The sequence below is a fragment of the Barbus barbus genome (genome assembly GCF_936440315.1).
Source record: "Barbus barbus genome assembly, chromosome: 24".
In the NCBI taxonomy this organism is placed as follows: domain Eukaryota; kingdom Metazoa; phylum Chordata; class Actinopteri; order Cypriniformes; family Cyprinidae; genus Barbus; species Barbus barbus.
In genome coordinates this window covers 12,614,885-12,638,934 of record NC_136752.1, presented here as the reverse complement: position 1 = coordinate 12,638,934, position 24,050 = coordinate 12,614,885, and the positions used below count along the sequence as shown (strand labels likewise).

Below are 24,050 nucleotides of genomic sequence, written 5' to 3'. Positions count from 1 at the left end.
GTAGTACAAATTTATTCCTTAAATACTGATTTCATTTGATTGGTATCTTATTCTACTTCTTATTCTACTTGTTTTTATTCTGTTGTTTTAATTAGAAATGATAAAAAGCTTATAAATATATTTTTAATTTGAAATAAAAGATGACATACTTTTAATAAAGTTAGAAAAATGCCATTACAAAGGTAAAAACAAAATTCCCAGTAAATCACTTTGAGTTAAATATCACCTCGTAATGGGAAGGTTCATTTTTGATCAGAATTTGATTATTGATTTGATTTGATTATTGATTTGATTTAAGGTGCTCCTAAATTTTTGACAGTGCTCCTAAATTCTTTAAATTAGGAGCACAAGCGCTCCTAAAAAGAAAAGTAAGCGTAGACCCCTGGGATGCACTGAATGGTTTTTAAAATTTGTCTAAATAAATGGAAAATAAATACTTAAACCATTTGTTTAAATGCTGTGAGTTAAAGCGTCATGACATTATAATCTACAGAAGGAAAAGTGGATATTAATTTTGTTTCCTAAAATATATTGAATAGATATATTTTTAATAGATATTTTAATAATACATATAGTTGTTTTTTATATATCTTAACTGACTTCTATTGCATATTTAATTCTGAAGTTATTTCTCATATTTATATATTAGAATGGCCATTGCTGCCAATAAATGGTATTATAACACAATCTATAACATTTAGCAAATCTCACAATTAATCTTGATTCCATACAGTACATTATAATGTTGTGATGCTGAAATTCACTTGTGGAATTTAAAAGATTGGATTTAATATAATTTCTTTTTCATTAATTCAGACAAAATTACTGAAAAAAAAAAAGATCTGTGTGCTCTCTGGGAATTGAACTTGTGGCCTTGGCGATGCCAGTCATGCTTTAGCAGTTGAGTTACAGGAAACACCCAGAACCTCGGCCTACTCCCAGTGTTTGTACACAAACATCCCTGCGCCGGTGTGTTCTCCCTACTGTCCTAATGAAGCTGCAAAGCAGGTTATGCCTCTCTATTGTATTTCACCCCTTCAATATAGGGAGTGGGGCTTGTAAACAGTACCTGGCTTCCCAGCTGACATCTGCTCGTGGGAACAGCACCGGTCCTCTCGCCTTAAACATCATAGACTCTTGAAGTATGCTTATAGTATATAAGCATACTATGTCCCAACAGGGGCTTTAAACAGACGATACTCCCCTCATGAGCCTGCTTTTCAAAAAGAGGAATCTTCAAAGTGTCTTCAACATGGCAACGGGGGAAAATGTACCCTCTTGATGAAGGAATCGTCTTGTTTGTTGCTGTGTACAGCAGACGTGCACTTGTCCTTATTTACAGCAGCTGCTGCCTTATTCCTGCAGGTTTTTGACTAGCCTACTTTCACAACAAGCAGCAAATAATCTAATAAGAAACTGCAGCGACTGGAGAGACTGTTTGAAACTCCTAGCCAGAGAGAAGGTGGAAAGCTGTGGGCCCTGCCATGTAAGCTCGGATTGAGTCGTGTAAGCTTGGGTTTTGGCCCTGTGCTCTGTTTACAGGCGCTCTTTGCAGCTTTGCAACTCTTTAAGTCTTGCACCTGCTGATATTTTCTCTCTGCCTCGTTTAAGACATTCCTGGTTGCCGTCCTGACACGCTCATAGTTTTAATGACCTTGCCAAGCATTTTTCTTTGCTTTTATGATATGTTGAATATCATTATCCTCATTAATGGGAATATCCTCGCGTAGAGCTGAACTGTAAAGTTTGTTGATCTTTTTTTGGTACTTTCTATAGTGTTGCCTAATTTAGACCCTCATAATGTTGTACATTAAACTGCTACTCTTCACAGCAAGATCAGCAGTTATATGCTAATTAGGCAGACAACTATTCATAGTTTGAGATGGTTAATTTTATTGTTCATGCTTCCAGATGTTCACAGATGGTTATTATGAAGTGCACATTTAAAATTATTATTTTTTTTTTAAATACACATTTTATGTGTATTTCAAACTATGCTATTGAAAAGTTTGATTTTGGTAAGATGTTATACTTAAAAAAAATTAAAAATTAAAATACAGTTAAAACCTGAAATGCTGTGAACTAGTATTACAATTAAAATAAATGTTTATTATTTGAACATATTGTAAAATGTGATTTTATTCCAGTGATGGTAAAGCTGAAACATTTTATATTATCAATGTTGAAAACAGTTGCTGCTTAATATATGTGTGGAAACTCGGATGCACATTTTTTTTCAGGATTCATTGATGATTAGTGGAGTTCAAAAGAGGCAACATTTAAACATTTATATGAAATAGAAATGTTTTGTAACTTCATAAATGGCTTTGCTGTCACTTTTGGTCAAATTAATTTGTCCTTCAAATCACCTGTCTGGTTTTCATTTAAAAAGGCAAAACGTACTGAAACGGCAAAGCAAAAGGTAACAGTTTAATGGTCCACTTTCTTACTCTGTCTGTGAGACATCTCAGACAGTTTCACCCCCTGTATGTCCTGAGAAGGCACATCCTTATTAATTGGGCCAAACAAACCAATTCGTCCAGCCCTGGGTTATGCTTCACTAACAACAGGAGAAAATCAGCAAGCTGCAACTCCCATTACATTGGAAATGTCTGGTATGTCCTCTGTCCAAAACGAGTCCTTTTGCCGCCTGTTAAGTGGCCAAATGGTCTTTACTGTGTGAGGAATCTCACTTTTCACAGCACAGGCCACCCTGAATTGTTGCGTACCACTCTGATATGTACTCGGCGTGCTTTAGGTGCAGAGTCAGGACAGGGCTTGTGTAAGGAATGTCTTTCAAAACAAATGCTGTTCACTCCCGATCTTTACAGATGTGCAGACCGCGACGCCAGGGATTTGAACGCATTGTAATCCACCGCACAGATTGCAGGATGAACATTTTCAAGGGTCGTACGTCATCGTGAATTCGCTGTCCCTTAGGACTTGAAGTCACCTGACCCAAAGTGGTGGCTGAACTGAAGAGAATTCCAGTCATTCCTGCTAATATCCTCCCCCAACACAAGGCATGTGTGGGCGATCTCCCCTCCCCCTCCTCTGCTTTCGGCCGACGGGCGCAAGCATGACACAGATTAGCCTGTAAATCCTGCCCTATAGGCATGAGGCCTCTACTTCACGTTGTGATGTTCCTTACAATTGCGCTTATAGCACAAGTTGTACTAGAAAATCAACCAAGTTTTTATTTTTTACGATCTAATTGAGGGTGAAGGGGAATGCAGAGCACGGTCTTCTCTTTTCCAGATTTAGAACGGTCATGCCCAAACAACTCCAATAAATGTCTTCTCGTCTCCTCCTTCAAGCTTTTTTGACTCGCCCAGAGAGATGATCTGCTGTTTTAGTCATAACCCCAAAGCACGTTCTCGCACTCCCTCTCCGAATTTCGCAATAATATGGCATGGACAGGATCCTCATTAGTTGAAGTGCCAACCCCTGAGGACATTTTAACTCCAGATGAATGTTTGTCTTTTATTCCTGCTCTTTTTTACATGTTGCAGATGCACTGTTCCTGTCAGCTTATTTCTAAGCACGCTTTGCACTTCAGGAGAATAAAAGCCGCTCCATTGAAAACTTGACTTCAAAATGAGTCAATACAGTCATCGTTCCCTCGTTCTCAGGTTTCACCTCTTTGCATCAGTTTTCGGCGAAGACTGTGGGATCAGTTTTTACGGTTGAGGTTTGCTAGGACTGAAGAACATATTTGATTGATTTGTCCATTGGAGGTTTGCATGCATGCAGCATTTTGTCTAGGCAAGAATTTCAAGCGACACACCTAGTCTTGTTTGATGGATGTGACTTTTGTAAATGTCTGCCCCAACAGCTGAAGACGCAAGTAAAGAATGACACAGAGGCTCCGTCCCTGAAACACGCTGCATTGTCTGTGTGGAAGTCACTGACCCATTCATGCCAATGGTGGTGACTGTTACCATCAGTCCAACTGTGGTGGGAGGCCACTTTTTTTTCCCCCTTCTACATCTTTATTATTGTGTAACGGCAGCTGAATTCTGGTTCAATGTCCATATAAGGATTTCAGCGGCTTTTGCTGGATCAGTTACGACAATAAATGTTGTAATCTTGATGACAGTGTTGTTTTAACTTTCAGTAGTGCTAAAATAAATAACTTTGCATCAAACGATCTTAGTATCAGCAGCTATTCTGGTTTTCTGCTGTTGGATGATAACGTTTGTGTGTAGTTATTTGCTCTCTGTTCACACTGATTAAATCAAGAGCCGTATTGTGTTATCCTTACTCTGGTAGGTGTGACTGATAAATCTGTACTTTGTATTAAAAGTAGTACTAGGCCTGTGACTAGGCCTCTTGTAATCTTTACATAATCACCTCATTATGACTGTTGAAGAAAACTATAATTATTTGATAGAATTCACTATGCATTTGTAATCCTTCATATTTTGCCATCCAAAAGGTACAATTTTAAATGATTTTATCTTATTTGTGCATAAGTCTACATAATGTAACACTTAAAAAAATATGAAAATATATTATAATATATTAGATAAAAATATATATTAAAATATAAAGAATACAATGTAAAATGTGCTTTCATTAATTGATGATAAAATGCACTATGCAATTTTCTTTGTTGATTTGATTAGTTATTGCAACATTAGTTGAACATTAGTTTTTTTGTTCCTATGCAGTGTGAACTTTAGGATCAAAAGGCTTTATTTTATTTCTGATTCACACATCTGCACTGCATAAATCTATGTCTTTTAATGTGTTTTCGATACACCCTACAGTGACATCAAATCAATACATCTGGTTAAAGTTACTATTTTAGGTTTCTGACTCTGTACTCTACACTCATCTGGCAGCTCCTCTGAGGAAGGATGATGGTAATCGTTCTTATATTGAACTTTCTCAGTGTCATATCTTATTTTAACCCACAAAAGGAGAAGTTGTGGACAGGGTCATAAGGGGAAGTTGTTTTTTTGGTTTGTTCTGCAGAAATCTGAGCTGACCTGAAGACAGAAGATGCTAATTGTATAAGATCAAGTGTGGATTTTTAATAGATTATTATTATTATTATAAGCATAAAAGAAGCATCAACCTTTTACCACAAGAGTAAGATTTCACTCTGATTTACTGGAGGAAGCATATGATGGGTAAAAAACACAAATCGGTGTATGAACCATAAAAATCATAAATACTAGAAATGTATAGCTGTTTAAAATGTATAAGTGTATTCTAAACACTCATGTCTTCCTGCCTGTGTGGGTTTAATTTAGGAAATGATTGCATATATTTGACTGTCTTAAGATGATGTGATAAAGAGCTGTTTTACAACAATTTCTCATCGCTTATGTCTTTGATTTTTTTATTTATTTTTTTTAATTAAATGATTAAAACTGTTTTATAAAGCTTTCCCCTCTTGTTTTATCTCAAATTACAGGACAGTGTGGGATAATAGACAGGCGGTCTTAGTGAAAGGCTTCTACAGGAAACGTCTGTGCATCTGTTTTTGTGTCATTTTCAGAGAAAATCTGAACCTGAAAGACAAGCCTAATGTTAAGTGTTTTTTTTTTCCAGAAATTGTATATGAGGAAATATATGATTCCCCTGAAGGCAGTCTTGAAGGAGATGTTGGTCGTAAACCCATGATAACCTCTCTGCCATCTAACTTGTCTCCATATCTAGTAGGGATGGGCGATATCTTATCGTTTGCGATATACCGTTGAAAATTCTCCTCACGATAAAAATTTGTCTCCTCACGATAATAACGATAAGTCTAGTTGATGACGTAGTTTTGTACGCGCCCGATTCACTGTTCACGTGCGGAGTGAAAACAAGCATGGCGGAAGGCGGACGTGAGGCTGACAGTGCGTTCACACCGGACGCGACTTGCGCGAATAAATCGCGCTATTCGCGCGTGGTTGGACGCGTGAACATTTTGGGTTTACTCGCTTCATTCGCGCGTGAAATTCACTGCACAAGAGATGCGAATTCGCGTCAGGGGCGGGGCTTCTGCCAGGCGCACATGTATGACTGCCACAGAGAGCATAATATAGAATTTCGCTCTAAACGCTCAATTCGCGCTGCGTCATTCGCGCGAATTGCGCGGCAGGATGTCTATTCGCGTCTTTGCATTGACTTAACCTGTTAACCCGCATCGGCCCGCGGGCGGGCCGGAAGGGCGTGGTCGGGCGTGGTCGGACTTTTTATTACCTTTGTTTTAGAACAATATTCAATCAATTATCATTAACTATATATCATTTGAAAGCTAAAACACTCAAGATTAACGATGTGAGCTTGTTTTTGAAATCAATACACCAGAGAGGAAAGGGTTAACAGAAATGCTGAAAGACCGGCCATTTAAAATGAACAAAGCGAACCGCAGTACTCACGTTTGATCGCCAATAGCGCTGGTCAGCTCAGACTTTTCCAAGACACACCAGCATACATTTCAAGAGAAGGGTCCACTCTTCAAAATGCATCCACTTTTTAATCAAAAACAACGAAAAAATAGGGGAAAACACGATAGATCCTCCTTTGTTTACATAAGCGATTCGAGTTATAGTTATCGATAGCGTCCATTTTCCAATAAATATCGATTATAATTCGTATTCCAGCTTTGAAACGCCATCTATTTCCAGCAGAATCGTCTCTTCCGAGTAAGAATAGCCCTCCCTCGTCTCTCTCCTTCAATCGCAGGAGCTGTTATAACCCGGGACAGTAAGCGCGTCCGTGAATGGGTCAGCGAGGTGTCAATCCGGACACATCACAATAGGGGTGTTTGAACCCAGCCAATGCCTCGCCAGCACAGTTTTGATGGATGGAAGTGTTAGCCAACCACAAGGACGTTTAAAGTGATTGACAGTTTGAATAGTTTACGTAAGATTGTTTAGAGAATAGCTCGGCGTATTGTCCGTGTGTTTTCGTGCGCTCTCGGGTTACGCATGAAGCGTACACATAATGGCGTCGCAGCGCTACACAGACTGGCTATCAGCGAACAGATGTTGTCCAAAGCTCACATCTGAATCTCTCCATCATGGATCTTCGACTTGAGAAGTGTTTCTGTGGCGTTTGGTGGTGTTTTGGAGGACGTGGGGAGAAAAATGGCTAATTTAGTAGCCGAATACGCGCTGAGATCGCTGGGAAGCGTGGATAGCATTAGCACGTAAGTGTCTCCACCCTCCTCTTGAATGTTTATGTGTCTTTATCATGTATTTGCAGCTTTTGTTTCATGTTAGCTGTTTTAGATTCTAAAAATGACAACGGAGAGGGATAATATGAGGGGATTACATGAGTTTTGTTCGTGTGGGTGGGTGGGTGTGTTTGTTTGTGGGTATGTCCCGGTTATTGTGTGTGTGTGCGTGCGCGCGTGTGTGTGTGTGTGTACAAAATGTAAACAGTGTTGCAAGTTTGATTTGTTTTGCTTACACACTTTCTCACTCTTTTTCTCTCACTCTTCCCTGTCTTTTCAGAGGTCTGGTGAATCCAGATGGTCAGAAAAAAACCATTTTAGTGGCTGCTAGAGCGTCTTCCTCCACTGTAAATACTGTAAATAGTTTTTTTTTTTTATTATTTAGTAATATTAGTAATAGTAATCTATTACTATATTAGTAAAATAGTAATATTCATAATATTCACCATATAAAATAAATAAAAAATACAAATGTTGTAAAAACAATGTATTTTGCATGTTTTGTGTTTTCACTAGTTCAAAAATGATCAAATCTGTTTTGGTTCACTGTTTTCATTATTGGAATTGTTCAGAATAAAGACTGTTTAGTTATGTTCAAATTCTGAAATAGTTTTGTGTTTTTTTGTGGTTTCATTGGTAGAGCAGTTCTGAATTGATATACATATGTAGTATGCAGTGTCTTATGGAGTCTCTAAATAGCATTTTTGAAAGGATTCCTAGACTTTTCTTGAAATAAAATATCCAAATGACTTTTCCAAAGCTTTTCTTGAAATGAAATACCATAAAGATGTACTTTCTGTAAGTCTTTACCTATAAAAAATTTATTATTTCATATTTTATTTCAGGAAATATTTAGGCGTTTTTTTTTCAAAAATGCCATTTGTAGACTAACCAAATGACTAAATGAGTCAGCACTACAAATGCTGTTCAGAAATAGTTTTTTATTGTGTGTTTTGGTGGGCAGAGCAGTTCTGAATTGATATACATATATGTATTATGTAGTTTTGACTCATTTGGACATTTGTTTACAAAGTGTCTATTTGGGGTCTCCAAATGGCTTTTTTGAAAGGACGCCTAGATTTTTTTTAAATAAAAGCTTACAGAAACTACATTTTTGGGAGTATCATCCTCAAATTTGAATCAAAACATGGTCAGATGTTCAGCTTTATCTTTATGGTGTTTTCAGGCCTTTGGCATGAAAGTCTCATCCATTTTTCCCTTAGTGAGCTTCATTAAAACATATCGCGAGTCAATTTCATGTATATTTTACCTTGTTTTACTCTATTGCTATACTAATTTTGAGTTATTATGACTCTAGAGTAACAAAGGATCAAGTGTCTAGTTTCAAACAACACCAGATTTTTAAATATAGACCTTAGGGTTCAAGAGCTACAGACATTTTTATTTGGTTATATCGTTTTTTACAAAATGCTCAAAAATAGGGGCGCAGGGTAACAGGTTAACATGTAAATCATTCGCGCTTAACGCTTCAGTCGCGTCTGGTGTGAACGCACCATGAGGAGGAGCTTGTTGTTACGCGAGGAGCTACCTCCACAATTTGCAACTGGTTTGGTTACAGAAAATCAGATGAGGAGCAAACTACCGTAATATGCAAAGTGTACAGAAAAATGGTGGTTACAAAGAGTGGAAAAACGTCCAATTTGAATTTGACATAAAAGATGCCATACTTTTAATAGTTAGAAAAATGCCATTACAAAGGTAAAAACAAAAGTTTCAAGTTAATTGCATTAATAATACTATATGAAATAATCTTAATCTTTAAAACTTAATTTATATATATATATATATATATATATATATATATATATATATATATATATATATATATATATATATATATATGTGTGTGTTTATATGTATAAATATATATATATATTATCGTCATTTGTATCGTTATCGCAATAATTACCTGAAATTATCGTGATAAATTTTTTAGGCCATATCGCCCATCCCTAATATCTAGATGAAAAACATCACCCCAGGCCACCTCTAAACTAGGTGAGCCATGAGCCGGTGTGATGATCCAGCCACGCGTCCAGCACTGGTCTGCGTGGCGGTGAGTCTCTCAGCAGGAAGCTGCCAGTAAATGGCTGTTTTGGTGGGGGCTGGGAGTGTGTGGCAGCTGGTGCAGGATAATGGATTAACCCAGGGCGAGGCCCTGATGCTTTTACCTCCTGCAACCAGCCAAACCGTCTAGCAGCCATCAGTCCCTCCGCGGCTGTCTCAGGATGACTTCCTCATCAATGTTTAATAGGCCATTTAATGGCGGTCAGGCTTGCTCACTGATTGGGCCCATCAATAGGGCACTCTTCATGATATTGACAACACCACAGTGAGTACTCCAAGAATTGTCTGAGATGATCTTCATTGATCTTCATTTGGTTCGTAATGTCTTCAGTCTTTGCTCTTTTAGTGAAAAATTAAGAGGTGTTTTTGGTCAAGCTCTCATTTTTATTCGACGTATCAAGCTATTTCCAGTAAACGTATGCATAACGTTGCAAAAGATTTCAAAGAATTCTTACAAAACTGGATCACAATTCCCACAAATGTTAAGCAGCGCAACACATCATCTGATGAAGAGCGTTTAAGCTCGAAACGTCACCTGTGGTGAGAACACAATTAAATACTTCTATATCTCTGGAGGTGTGGTGTGCCTACTTTGATGTTCTCGTCCCCATTCTTGTGTGGTGGAGCACCCACATTGAGCGCTTTTGGCCTAATTGATGTGCACTCTTGGACTGTTTTTTGTTTAACATTAGCTATGTTTCCATCCAAAGTTATGAATTAAACTTATGCGCAAAATTGGAATATTGCATAAAACATTTGTGAATAAAGTACCATTTCCATCAAGCGATTTGGAAGAGAACAAAATTGTCACTTTCTGATTATTTTTCACTAAACATCATGAAGAAAAATTTAATTTGCTGCAGTAGGAGAAGGTACTTTTATATAATAATTTTTGTATACAATAAATTACGAGCAAGAAATGCGGTCATGTTATCTTATTTTTGGAGCCTGCTGTTTATGAACGCAGTTCTGGGAGTTAATTATATAAAGAAGCACTTTGACGGACGCTCAAACAATTTATAATGACAACTAGCATTTCAGATGCTGCGCCATGACATGGTCCAGTTCTATGCTGTCCCATGGCAAAGGCTTATCTGTTTTGATGCGCATTAAGGAATTTATTCTGTAAAATTGTTTCCATTGTAGCGCATATGTTTATTTATTTTTTTCAATGCGCATTTTTAGAATTTATGCACATTTGCCATTTCTATCCAGCATTTTTTTATGCGATATCCCAAAATGTGCTTAAAAATGGGTCGATTGAAATGGATAATAAGAAATGTTTCTTGAGCAGAAAATCAGCATATTACAATGATTTCTGAAGGATCATGTGACACTAAAGACTGGAGTAATGATGCTGAAAATCACAGGAATGAATGGGCTTTATTAAATATATTAAAATGGAAAATAGCTATAATACTTTAAATTGTATTGCTGCTACAGTGACTTGGAGAGAATGAGACTTATTTGAAAAATATCACAGTAATAAAGTTATTACTTATTCATATGTCTAATAGCGACTCGCCACAATATTCACTCTTTATTTAAGCTTTTATTTTTTATTTATTTATGTTGAAAACTACAGCATTTTAATATCAGCCATTAATCAGCTCTAATATGAAAATAATTATTGTCTTCTGTATAATATCGGTACATTCCTAGTGCCCCACTAATTTCCCTGGTTTTTCAGTGCCTTTTTAACTGATGGTTTCTTGATTCCCTATTTTTCTAGTTTTAATTTTAATTGAAATGATCCAGCTTAGTCATTGTTCAAAAGGGTCATAATGTGTCAGTGGAATATTTCAGACTTGTCCAGTGAAAGTTTACACTGGGACTATGGTTGCTGTCATGCCAGAGCATGATCCAGGAAAGGTCTTTGAAGTTCAGCCTTGTCCTTGGCCAAGTGGCTTGAGCAGAGGATTACTGTAAACGTCTCTCATTCAGTCCAATTGATCAGGGTTAAAGTCATGAACCCACTTGAAAAATCACTGTTGTGCCAGTGTTTTTTCTCTCTTCCAGACTGTAATTGTGTTCCATTAAAGTCTAGTTTGGATTTTTAATGTGTCCCCCGGTGATCATTCCTTAAATGCTTGTTCAAAGCTACGGCACAGACTTGCTGTTGCATTTTAAGTATTCGACCTAGTTTTTCTTTGAAGGAAAGATGAGTTAGAAGTGATAATCTGTAGCTATGGATGTAGCTCAGAAGGGTTGTGTTCTTGGGGACCTGTGCCTCATGATGATAGCAGCCTCCATTTTCTGCTCCCTGGCTCCTGTCTGCGGTCTCGGAGTTAATATTGTTACTCACCGGGTAAAGCTTCATCTTCAGCAGCCACTGGATCCCTAGCAGTGCATGCTGGATTATTTTATTATAATTCACACCAACACATATTAGTTATACTTTGCATTAATTGTGAGAATCATAGGTTTAACCTTGTTTTATGTATGCTAGTCTATGGCACACTTGTTAAGATGCTCACCAGGCTAATCAATTAATAAAATATATGTTGCTAGGGAGAATCAGTGTCTAGAGCAGCACTTTGAGCTCCAGAGCCGATCAGGGTCTCAGAATCTGTCATTTTCAAGTGTCTGGTTCAGTGAAGAGTGTGTGGATGTTCAAAACCAGGAAAATGAGACGCAAATATATACTGAAAGCATCTTCACGTCACAAAGCTGTGACTATTTTATATCTCTGAACACTTTTGCTGTTCAAAAGTTTTGATCTGTAAGATTTTGTAATTTTTTTGAAAGGAGTCTTGCATGCTCACCAAGGCAAAATTTCTTAATCAAAAATAAAACTAAATTAAAAACGATAAAAGTTGTGAAATTATAAGTTTAAATAAAACTTGTTAATTTTTTAAAATGATTTTTTTTTAATGTGATGGCAAAGCTGAGTTTGCATTACTTCAGTGTTACATGATCCTTCATAAATCATTCTAATATGCTGATCTGGTATTGTAACAACAAAAATTACACACTTCATCTTTAATTATATTTAATTATATACAGTCATGGCTAGAAATATCGGCACCCTTGCAATTCTGTCAGATAATGCAACACTTCTCTCAGAAAATTGTTCCAATTGCAAATGTTTTGGTATTCACATGCTTATTGTTTTTGTTTGCACTGCAACAATACAAAAAAACAAAAGTAGAAAAGTCAAACATGGATAAAATTTCACACAGAACTCAAAAATGGACTGGACAAAATTATTGGCACCTTGTCAAAATTGTAAGTAATAATTGCTTTTCAAGCATGTGATGCTCCTGTAATTTGTATTTAGAGACACCTGTGCCAAGTAACAAGTTTGGAAATAGGCTCATTTTATAACTCTTTTATAACTTTATAACAGTTGAGTTTTATCGTTTTTGAATCCATTCAGCCGATCTCCGGGTCTGGCGGTAGCACTTTTAGCTTAGCTTAGCATAGATCATTGAATCGGATTAGACCATTAGCATTTGGTCATCAAAAATGACCAAAGAGTTTCGATAATTTTCCTATTTAAAACTTGACACTTCTGTAGTTACATTGTGTACTAAGACCGACGTAAAATGAAAAGTTGCTATTTTCTAGGCTGATATTGCTAGGAACTATACTCTCATTCCGGCGTAATAATCAAGGAACTTTGCTGCCGTAGCATGGGTGCAAGCAGGCGCAATGATATTACGCTGCACCTGAAAGTAGTCCCCAGCTATATCATAGGCTACTGAGTTGGGCAACGCATTCTTGATTCTTCCGTTTTCTCTCTCTCTAATGCTGATACACATATTTGGTACATAATGGCATTTTTCATGACTACACTAACCAATGGCTTGGTAATAAACATATTTTGTCGTCCCCTGATCGTAGTGTGGCCTCTCTAGCTCTGTGTTGTGACCTGGTGGGTATGGCAGAACAGTGTGGGCTGTGTTATCCTGAGCTGGAGAAAAGCGTTCGCTCCCTATTGCTCACTCTGAACAATAGTCTTATCTCATCAGTTGCAAAAAATCACTTCGATGAATGACTCCGTTAGTTGTGAATGTAAAACTAATATTGTCCTGTTGGTCCGACTGCTCTGGTGTCATATGCTTATTGGCTTACAGAGGTGTGCTGTTGGGAAAATTTCCATCCAGAGAGCCACAGTCATTCAAATCGCTGTTTGTTTGGAGGCGAGTGGCTCTACGGTAAGCCAAATTTGAGTGGTCTGATTGATTGATGCAATAAATCAACCCAACTGTAAATAAAGGTTAATGTCCTTGGTGCTGTAAGCATCTTTTGGTGGAAACTATTCCTGTTATTTGTGTGATGGGAAAAGTGTGATACTTTAACGACAATAAAACCACCTTTACAAATTGGACATGCATTAAACTGTGAAAAGGAAAAAAAAATTAAGTTGTAAATAAAGCAGATTATTGGAGTATGTGGAATATGAGTTTGCAAGAAAATACTATTTCAGTTTTTTTCTAATTAAAAATTTCAGTGTTATTGCCATTTCTTTGTAATTATTTGTGAAATTTACTAGCAATTTCTGATTGAAAATTGTTCCGCCACATTTTTTTTCTTTGAATAAGGTCACCCTAGTTAACTTTAGTTATTTAATGCATTAACTAATAAGCAAAGCGTTTGTTACAGTGATTATCAAAAAGTTCATGTTAGCTCAGGTTCATTAAATATGGGAACACTTTAGTTTAGGGACCAATTCTCACTATAGTTGCTTATTTACACTAATATTACCTGCATATTGGCTGTTTATTAGTCCTTGTAAAGCACATATTAATGCCTTATTCTGGTAACAAATGGAGGGAAATGGGTAAAATCCATGGAATAATAAAAAAATGTATTTGTTGTGCCTTTGGATGTCAGAATTGGAATGGAAAATAATTTTTATAAAATATTGTCATCAAAGACAGCATTTGAAGCGAAACGAAGACGTTTAAACGGACAGACGATGAATGAAACCGGCTATGATTACCCTACTTTTAAAGCATAAATTTAAAAGTAGAGTAATCATAGAGAGAATGATGAGTTGATTTTTCTAATCAGAACTGTGAGATTTGGGAATTGCGAGAAAAAATGGTAAAATTTCCTTTTTTTAAATTCTTTGATTCAATGGCTTCCATTAACTGCTCCGTTAAAATGGTCATTTTCTGCCACCAGATAGTCTCTGTCCACAAAAACACATCGTCACTGTTTGCAAACACCAAAATTGGTCATAATTACATATAAGTATTGAGTAATAATTATTAACGTACTGACTTTCAGTTTAGGGTTAGGCTTGTATGATTTACGTTTTAGAAGTATTTTTTTTGTTGTCAAGTTAACTAATGTAGTTATCAAATGGACCCTTGTTGTGAAGTGTTAACAACCAAATTAAAGAAATTTGACAAAATAAGGCAGTGCATTTTCATTTGGCTTTAGTTTTGCTGTGACCCATCATCATTGTTAAATATTTAATTGTGTCATATTGATTGGAGATGCTCCGCTCTGACACACATGGGATAATGCAGTCTATTTTAAACTCATAAAGCTGGAGCTTTTATATGTCAGGTCAGGCGTGTCCTTCATGAAGACATCGTTAAATGATGTGTGTGAAGGTATTAATGAGAGCAGCAGTTACAGTGAGTGTTGTTACAGTGTCCATTGCGTGAGGAGGATGGTTGGCTGCTTCATCCATCACAGTCTAATCTTTGTGCACAGGGCTCCAGTGTCATGTTTAATGGAGCGTGCATTCTTACTGCAACACTCTTCTGGATGTAGGAAGTGATGCAGCGTGGCAGGCAGAGACACTAACACAAAAACTAGTCATTTATATAATTCTCTCTCTAACAATCTAATATATTTAAAAAAATATATAATTCTCTGAGGTCAAAGCTGCAGTTTCAGCATCATTACTCCAGTCTTCTTCAGTGTCATACGATCCTTCAGAAATCATTCTATTATGCTGATTTGCTGCTCAAGAAATATTTCTTATTTTTATCAATGTGAAGTGTTTTTGTGGAAGTTTTTTTTTTTTTTTTTTTTTTTTTTCAGGATGCGTTGCTGATTAGAAATTTTAAAAGAATAGCATTTATTTGAAATAGAAATCTTGTGTAACATTATAAATGTCTCTACTGTCACCGGTAGATCAATATAACGTGTTCTTGCTGAATAAAATTATTAATTAAAAAAATAAAGTTTTACTGACTCCAGACTTCATAGTTTCACTTTTGCCTCTTTGTTTCTGTTGGCCGCAGAAACTTTTCTAGCGGCTTGTTTTCATATTTGTTGTCCTGCAGCTGGTGTTCTGATGTAGCCATAATCATTTAGTATGCAAGCGATGAGAGTTTATTGTAATTGAGAATACATGGACCTGGAGACTTTGAGAAATGCCTCATTATATTTAGGGGGCTGAGAGGATTATCAGATTACATGTATGAAAAACAAAACATACAATTTTGAATATGAAAGGCAGTTTTTGTCCCCAAAGAGTGATTTTAAAAATATTGTGTATGCTTAGTCTATTGTTTTTTGGGCCTGTATGTATGTAATTTATTATTATTATTATTATTATTATTATTATTATTAACAGAATTAGTTTTTTCAACTCATTTTATTTCATTTATTTTCCTGTAACATCATATAAATGATTGTTCAGATTTGTGGGTGCATTTTATGGATCTAATGGTTGGCAGTGGTTGAAAATTGAAATGGAGTTGCTTCAAACTCCTCTAAGATTAATAATCAACAGCAAATACCTCATGCATTCTATTTCCTTACGCTGGGAAGTTATGCATCCTAATTCTCAGAAGATGACAACTTGTATCACACGTTCCCTGAATGGCCCACGCCGTTTGCGTGGTCACTCAGTGGGTTGATACACAGTGGTGCACTACCACCGGTTTATGACTCAACATTATGAGCTTCTGTTGTCAGTGGTGCTGTTAATACTAGTAGCTTCCTAAATGAATTATAATATCGGAATCTTTTCTTTTTTGTTGTTGCTGTCTTGGGAGTGACATACCAGTTCGCTGGCCTTGTGCATGCTGGGCTATAAAGCTGTTGATAGATGCTGGGCCACTTTGAGGGATATTCTCATTAAAAGCAGATGATGTTCTTTCCATGCAGCTCCAAGCGTGCGGTTCCATCTGAACGGCTGAGGCGCAGGCCTGCCGTGTGTTTAGACTTTAGAGCCCTTATGAGTGATAAGTGTCTTTTGTAACTACATGAGACTCAGCGTATGTCCTCATATGGCGAGGCGTTCAGGCTGGCTTAGCCGTGTCTTGGGTGCTCGCCAGGCCCCCAGCGGTGCCTCTTAAAGCAAGGGATGACAGTTTGACAACATGAAATTTAATGCACACCGTTTAGGTTACATTGTTTCTTTAATCTCTGCTGCATTTGATGGAGTCACTGGAGCTCGGCTTGTATACAGATTGTGGTGACATTTTAGATCAAAATCCATAATTTCAGTAGCACGCTTACTTATATGTACTCATATTGCTACTATTGAGATGATCATGTTTGTACTATAGCAGTTTTCTGGCCTTTTTATTTTTTTTTATTTTATACTTAATTTACATTTACATTAAATTAAGCAATACATACACGAATACAGACATTAAAAATAGTACATTTACATAGACATTTACATAAATTAGTTTATTTATTATTTAATTGTTCATGTTCATTTTCCTCATTTCCATTCAGATGTTAATCTTTTGAAAACACTAATTTAATAGGCTAACACTTAAATGTGTATAAAATGAAAAATGAATATCCATTTTCATAAGTATACATTATTCTGTACTAAATTCCCTTGTAACATTTGAAACAACAGATCTTAGTTTTAGTGTTTTTTCCCCCCACAAAATGGTATCAAATTCTAGCTTTGGTCATAGTGCTGTCAAACGATTAAATGCATCCAAAATAAGTTTTTGTTTGCATAATATATGTGTGTGTACTGTGTATATTTATTTAGTATATTTAAATAAACACACATGGTATATATATTTTTTAAATATTTACATGCATATATTTATATTCATATAGTTTATATTATATATTAATATATATAAAATATATACATAACATTTTTCTTAAAATATATATGCATGTGTGTGTATTTATATATATACATAACAAATATACACAGTACACGCTCATATTACGTAAATGAAAACTTTTAATCATTTGATTTGATTTGGCATAATGACATAATTCTAAATTGTAATTATATATTATTACGATCATCTTATTTGTATCTGCCAACATTTTAATATTGGTGCATCGATGTCAAGGATTACTTGGCATGGTTGTGCCAGCCTCTTTGTCCATTGGCCATTTTAAAGATTATTTTTTTTCAAACCATTTCATAACTAATTCTCTCCATCTCTCTTCACAGTGAAGCCATTCACAACCACCGTGAAGGAGATGCGCCTTCACAGAGATGACTTCGAGATGCTCAAAGTGATCGGCAGGGGAGCTTTCGGAGAAGTAAGGAACCTGGCGAACCCTCGCTGGCTTTTCGGCATGTTTAAAAGTGCAGGGAAATCACCTCTGAATCATTGCAGCCTTTGCCATATTGTGTGGTTTGTTTTCGGTATTTCAAAGCTTTGTTTTCATGTCCCAGTTTGTGTGTCCAATGAAAACCCCAAACTATCAGCAAAAGTATTCATGTCCTCCTTAAGCATCTTATCAGCAGCCACAAACCAAAACCCCCTTCCTCTCATCCGAGTTTCCCTTCTCTCCCCCCTGCCAATTCCCCGGGGACCTCGGCCTGGCGTTGGACTGCTATTCTTGGGCCGGCACAAATCTAGGCATTTTAGATGGCTCGTTTGTTTTACACGGGAATGTGCTACTCATTCCTGCAGTAAAACACTTGGACTATTCACTTCACACACAGTGCACTTTTCTTTTTCTATACTACTGTCTTCTATCACTGCTACATTTTCCTTTTTTGCTTTTTCCTCTTCATCCTTTTCACCACAATGGAATTAGATTGCTCTCAGTGGAAAAACCTGTCTCGTGTTATGGCCCTTATATAGTGCTTTTAAGCTTCACTTCAATCAAAAAGTATGTTTGCATGCATGGTTATAATTGAAGTACAGAGTGCAGCAGTCGGGCTCTGGAATTAAAATTCTATTCATTCTCTCCACAAGTGAATTAATAAAAAAAACGTATAAACTGTTTATACTTCACTACTGTGAGTTATTAGGTTGTTTGTCGATGGTATATCGATTAAAAACCTAGTAGCTAAATATTTGTGTTTTAGGGTTAGTTCACCCAAAAATGAAAATTATGTCATTAATTACTCACCCTCATGTCGTTCCAAACCTGTAAGACCTTCGTTCATCTTCAGAACACAAATTAAGATATTTTTGATGGAATCTGAGAGCTCTCTGGCTCTCCGTAGACAGCAAGGATATTACCACGATCAATGCACAGAAACGCAGCAGCGACATCGGTACAATAGTCCAAAAGTGACATCAGGGGTTCAACCATAATTTTACAAAGCTACGAGAATACTTTTTGTGCGCAAAGAAAACAATATTAACGTAATTTATTCAGCAATTCTTCTTCCCGAGTTACCTTCTTCCGCCACTTTGTAGAGTACCCCAGAGCGTAATCAATGTAATGAGCGTTGTTTACGTTCAGAGAGCTCTCTTTTCATCAGAAATATCTTCATTTGTGTTCCGAAGAGGTCTTACGGGTTTGGAACGACATGAGGGTGAGTAATTAATGACAAGATTTTCATTTTTGGGTGAAATTTTCCTTTAAATACAGTCTTTTACCTTTGTCTTTTCAAATACGTTTTTGCTAAAAATTGCTATTGGAAATGTATGGGAAACCAAGGCTGCTAAAGAAGTGGATTCTTCAGTTGCCATCTGCCTGTCCAATTACAATGTGTGATCAGATATTTGAAGAATGAAATGTGTACTTGCTAAACGAAGCCAAGCTACAATCACATTATATAGGTCTGTAAGTCTGACTTGAAAAACAGATTAGTAAGATTTCATCTTTAAAATTACATTTTAAATAAATGAATTATTGATTTAGCACGAAACTTGAAATTCACAGAAATTCACAGTAAGATCGTGTGGCGACCCAGATGATCAGATATTTCTGAATTAGGAGAGAAACATTTTTCTGTGTCACACATTTCTGCTCTGTCATTACAGCTCCCTCGTAAATGAATGTTGTGTCTTTGACTCATTTCCTTGGGAAAATGCATCCAGTGTAAAACTTCTGCTTTTTCTTCTGATGAACGGAAATTAACTCGGCTTGAACAAAAGAATATAGGATGCATCACTGCCTGATTCAGAAGCGGAATAAGACTTTATTTTGGGGAGGTCTGTGGTTAAATTCCTGTGCTCACTTGAATTTAATACTTCCTAGTGTTCATCTAAGCTCTCTGTACAACCAAGTTCTCCTCCTTACCATAGATTCCTGTCAGGAATGTCACTTGTGGCACAGGAAGCAGGGCAGGATGGTGCAGCTTCCAGGAAAGGCTCAGGAAACCAGAACCGTCTCTAAGGAGTGACTTTCGTAAAAATAGTGTTTCACTCCGCATGTAATTTGTGCTGTTCATTGTCCCCTCCTCAGCCACCGAGACCTCAATAACCCTTCCTTCTCAGTCCCTTGGCTTTTTTTTTTTTGTGAGCGTCACGTGGGTCTAATGATGACTCAGACCTTTGGGGGGATTTGCTGTTATCATCAAGCCAGGCTATTGTTAGTGTGTGCTGCAGCTTGTGTCGGTTTCAGAGCACTCAGACTAATGTGTGAACATGGTGCTGCTGTTTTGTTCCCTCTCCCAGCCATTTCCTGTGGTTCTAACGTTACAGGATGTACTTCCAGATAAATATCTTGCATTTCCTGTTTATGATTGATGGCATGGTCCTAGCTGAAGGCCTGGAATTTGGGACTACTTAAAGGAATAGTTCACTCAAAAATGCAAATTACCACACTTTTTTTTTTTAAATCTAATGTCACTGCAAGCTTGACTTTCTAAATTCTGGCAAATAGCAAAGCAGATGTTTAGCAGAGTGTTCAGGCTGCTTTTTTCTGTAAAAATGAGTTACAAAAATAACAAAAAGCACCATTTTCTAACTGTAGTCAGAAAATGAACAGAACAGAAAACAAGTTTTCAGTCTTCAGTATAAAAGTGCCATAAAAGTACCTTTTAAAGTGGTCCATACAACTCTTGCACTATATTCCAAGTTGATGAAGAGCTGAAAAAAATGTAAGAGATAGTTCACCCAAAAATGAAAATTACCCCATGATTCACTCACCCTTAAGCCATCCTAGGTGTATATGACTTTCTTCTTTCAGATGAGTGCAAACAAATTTATATTAAAAAATGTCTCACATAGCTTTATAATGGCAGTGAATGAGGGTCAAGATTTTGAAGCCCAAAAAAGTGCATCCATCCATCATAAAAAGTGCTCTACACAGCTCCAGTGGGTTAATAATGGCCTTTTAAAGCAGATCGATGCGCTTGTGTAAGAAAATATCCATATTTAAAATTTTATAAACCGTAATCTCTAGATTCCGCTAACTGATGTACGTGCGTTCATGAGAGAGTGGCGTTCCAGCAGATGATGTAGCGTAGCATAAGCTCCATTTTAAAAAGTTTTCTAAATAAATGAAATAACTAAAATAATTTTTAGTGCTATATATAGGAATCTAAATTTTTCTTTATGTAAAATATTGATCATACCAACAAATGATCAGCAATACAAGGATGAATTTGCCAAAGTGAATGAGATTTCATAATGCATGATTTCAAGAGATTGTAAATAAAGCTCTCAAGTCATATAGCTACTTTTATGGTGCTTTTTGTCATTTTTGGAACTTGGCTGTCCATCTTGGAAAAGCAAACATCTGGGTTTGTAATGACATGATTGAGAGTATTTGATGCCTGCATTTTTATTTAGACTGTCCCATGAAAGACTTGCTTTTTGTGATAGTCTAGTGTTTGACGCATACTTTAATGGCACTCCTTTTTGCCTCACCTGGGACTAAGAATAATTATTCTGTTGAATAGAACACGAAAGAAAAACATGGAACAGGGAGGGGAATCAAGGAGAACTAGATTGAAGCAGACATTTTTTACATAACGTCACTGAGTCACTACAGGGCAAACAAAACCGCCTGTAATGAGATAAGAGTGAGAGCTCTACGTGTTGAGGATGAGTGCTGATCTCTTTATCTGTTGTATTGAGTGAATCACTCCTGTAAAGAATGATTAGGTCAAAGTACATGGCAAACCCCTGTCCTCAATATTGATTTAAAGAAGATGGTGGCTTCTGTTCTCTAAAGGTATAGGCCTACCAGCACAATTAAGATTGTTTGCAACTACAGATTGAAGATTCAGCCCCACACGCTGGCATTTCTCTGGCAGAAGTCCAGTGTTTTGTTATCGCAGGGCTTCTGATGTCCCTAAAGCATCTTGAATATTGTTATTATTTAGCGTTGACTTGTCCAATATCAAAAAAGTGAACTGTATTTATCTCAAAGAGCCTATGGATACTGATTTTGCTAGAAGTTTGTATTTAAAGCTATGAGACTATCTAGATCAGTGTTTTCAGGCTTTCACAGAACTGATAGTTCAACAAAAAATTACAATTCTGTCATTTACTCACCCTAATATTGTTCAAAATGTGTATGAGAATTGTTGAAAACAGAAGATGATACTTTGAAGGATGTTGGAAACCAAACAGTTGCTGGTAGCCATTGACTTCCATCATTTTTTTTTTTTTTCCCATACTATGTAAGTCGATGGCTGCCAGCACTGTTTGGTTGGGATGGGCTGATGGCCAAGGACCGGTTTGAGAGGTTGTCCAATTCATAGGACTGTCACTTGACTTATTGAGTGATCGTTTAGGCTCATTTCAACGATGTTGTATTCATTGGCCAAATGTTTTTAACATTTGTTCATTCATTTATTTAGAATTGTATTGTTTTGTGAATTTTACTGATGTTAAGTAAAGTTATCTATCTTATATTAATTTGTTGTCTTGGAATTATCAGGTTGAATTGTTTGAAAATTAGAAACCAATTTAATGATCATCTTCCCCATATTCAATAATTTTCCTAGGGATGCTCCGATACTACTTTTTTCAGTACTCGGCTGATACCAATAATTGTTTTTATTATTACTTGCCGATACGGAGTACCGATACTGGTATTTTCATTGTATTTGTACATTTTTTTAAATATTGGGTATAGAAACCAAAAGAATATGTATAATGTTAGTAGGGCTGCCACTAACGACTATTTTTATTTCGATTAATTGGTTAATCTAAACGATTAATTTCCTGCAAAAAAAAAAGCAACAGTTTTACTTACAAATATTTTATTAAACCAAATTAAATCCAAATTTCTATGAAATCCTTTTTTAAACTAAAAGTGAAGTGCATCATAGAGTGCAAGAAGCAAGTGTCCATCTCATAGTCCAAATCACTGAAATCAAAGTTCAGTATTATTGTGTGAGAATGACAACACATCCACGTGTTCTAGTCTAATAATAATAAAATTATCAAAAAACACTTTTTAAAGGAGTATTTACCCGAAATATCATTTACCAGAATTTATTTAGATGAAAAATGTAAATGTACAGTATTTCTGAAAAATACTTTTTTTATATATAAAATCAATGAATTGGAGATGCTTTAAAATTCAATGGAACAATTAAAATGGAATCCAGAAAATAATGGAAAACAGAATTTGCTACAGATAAAACTGTAAAACTCAATTAATTACACAGGCTTTTTGATTAATAAAATTTAAAAAACTGAATTTGGAAATCAAACGGATTTCATAGGGCCCTATAATTATAATATTTTTTGTGGTAATAAAAATAGATTTAAGTGAACAATAGCTTTTAAAATGACTTAAGGTACATATATAATAGCAATGATGCAATAATAATTAGTTCAAAGCAAGAAATCATATGGTTTTATTGAACAAAACTGTTAAAATACATAATGTATTAAAACAATAGAGCTAATGTAGATTACGCGTTACAACAAAGGCCTGCAGGGGCGCCGACGCCTGATGATTATTTTTACACATTACTGTTTAATATTGACCAAGCACCATTTAATTCAAACGTAAACTTAATCTTTAATATTTGGCCATTTCTTTAGGACAGAAATGCTACAGCCGCTGTAATTACATTAATATGTGGACATCAAACCGTGTAAACTCAGAGTGAGGGGTTGAGCTTTTATTTTGAAATCGCGATGTATTCTCCAGTGTATATTTATAAATGATTTGCCTTACAAATCTGATGAAATGGCGTACGTTGCGTTCCCAGATGAACGTTATAATAAACACAAACTCATAACAACATGCAGAGATGAGTATGAGACGCTCCACACATGTAAATGATAACAGTTTCTGTGGAGCTACTGTGAACGAAGCCATTGTGAGATGCACGTGCTTAACCTACACGCATGGAAATAATTAAAGCGCATATACTGTTTGGACTGCATCGCATATAATTATTTAATTAAATCATAGCGTTTTTGAATTCACAATTAGTCGACGATTTTTTTAAATCGACGATTCGCAAAAGCCCTAAATGTTAGTTGGTTAACTTCATTTATTAAATAGATATATCCTTCAGTTATTTTCACACTTAATTATGGCCATTAAAATTTTAACTGTTAATTTTTTGCTCTATGGTACATCATTAATTTAATCGCATTAGAGCTGCTCCATTGCAGGGGCTTAGTACTGTAATCACGTGTTTTGCTGTAATAATGCAGGGAACAACTCATAAGTTTTTCAGAAATATAAGTAGCATTTTTTCATCTGAAATGTGCTGCGA

At 36.1% G+C, this 24,050-nt stretch overlaps 1 protein-coding gene across 1 annotated transcript in view; it reads left to right on the top strand.

Annotated features, from left to right (window-relative positions):
- Nucleotides 1-24,050, top strand: part of LOC306843988 (serine/threonine-protein kinase MRCK beta-like) — a 70,821-nt gene that overhangs the window by 5,765 nt on the left and 41,006 nt on the right. The window contains exon 2 of the mRNA XM_079375770.1: nt 17,619-17,710. Within this exon, the coding sequence (XP_079231896.1) occupies nt 17,619-17,710 (92 nt within the window). The remainder of the gene's footprint in view (nt 1-17,618; nt 17,711-24,050) is intronic.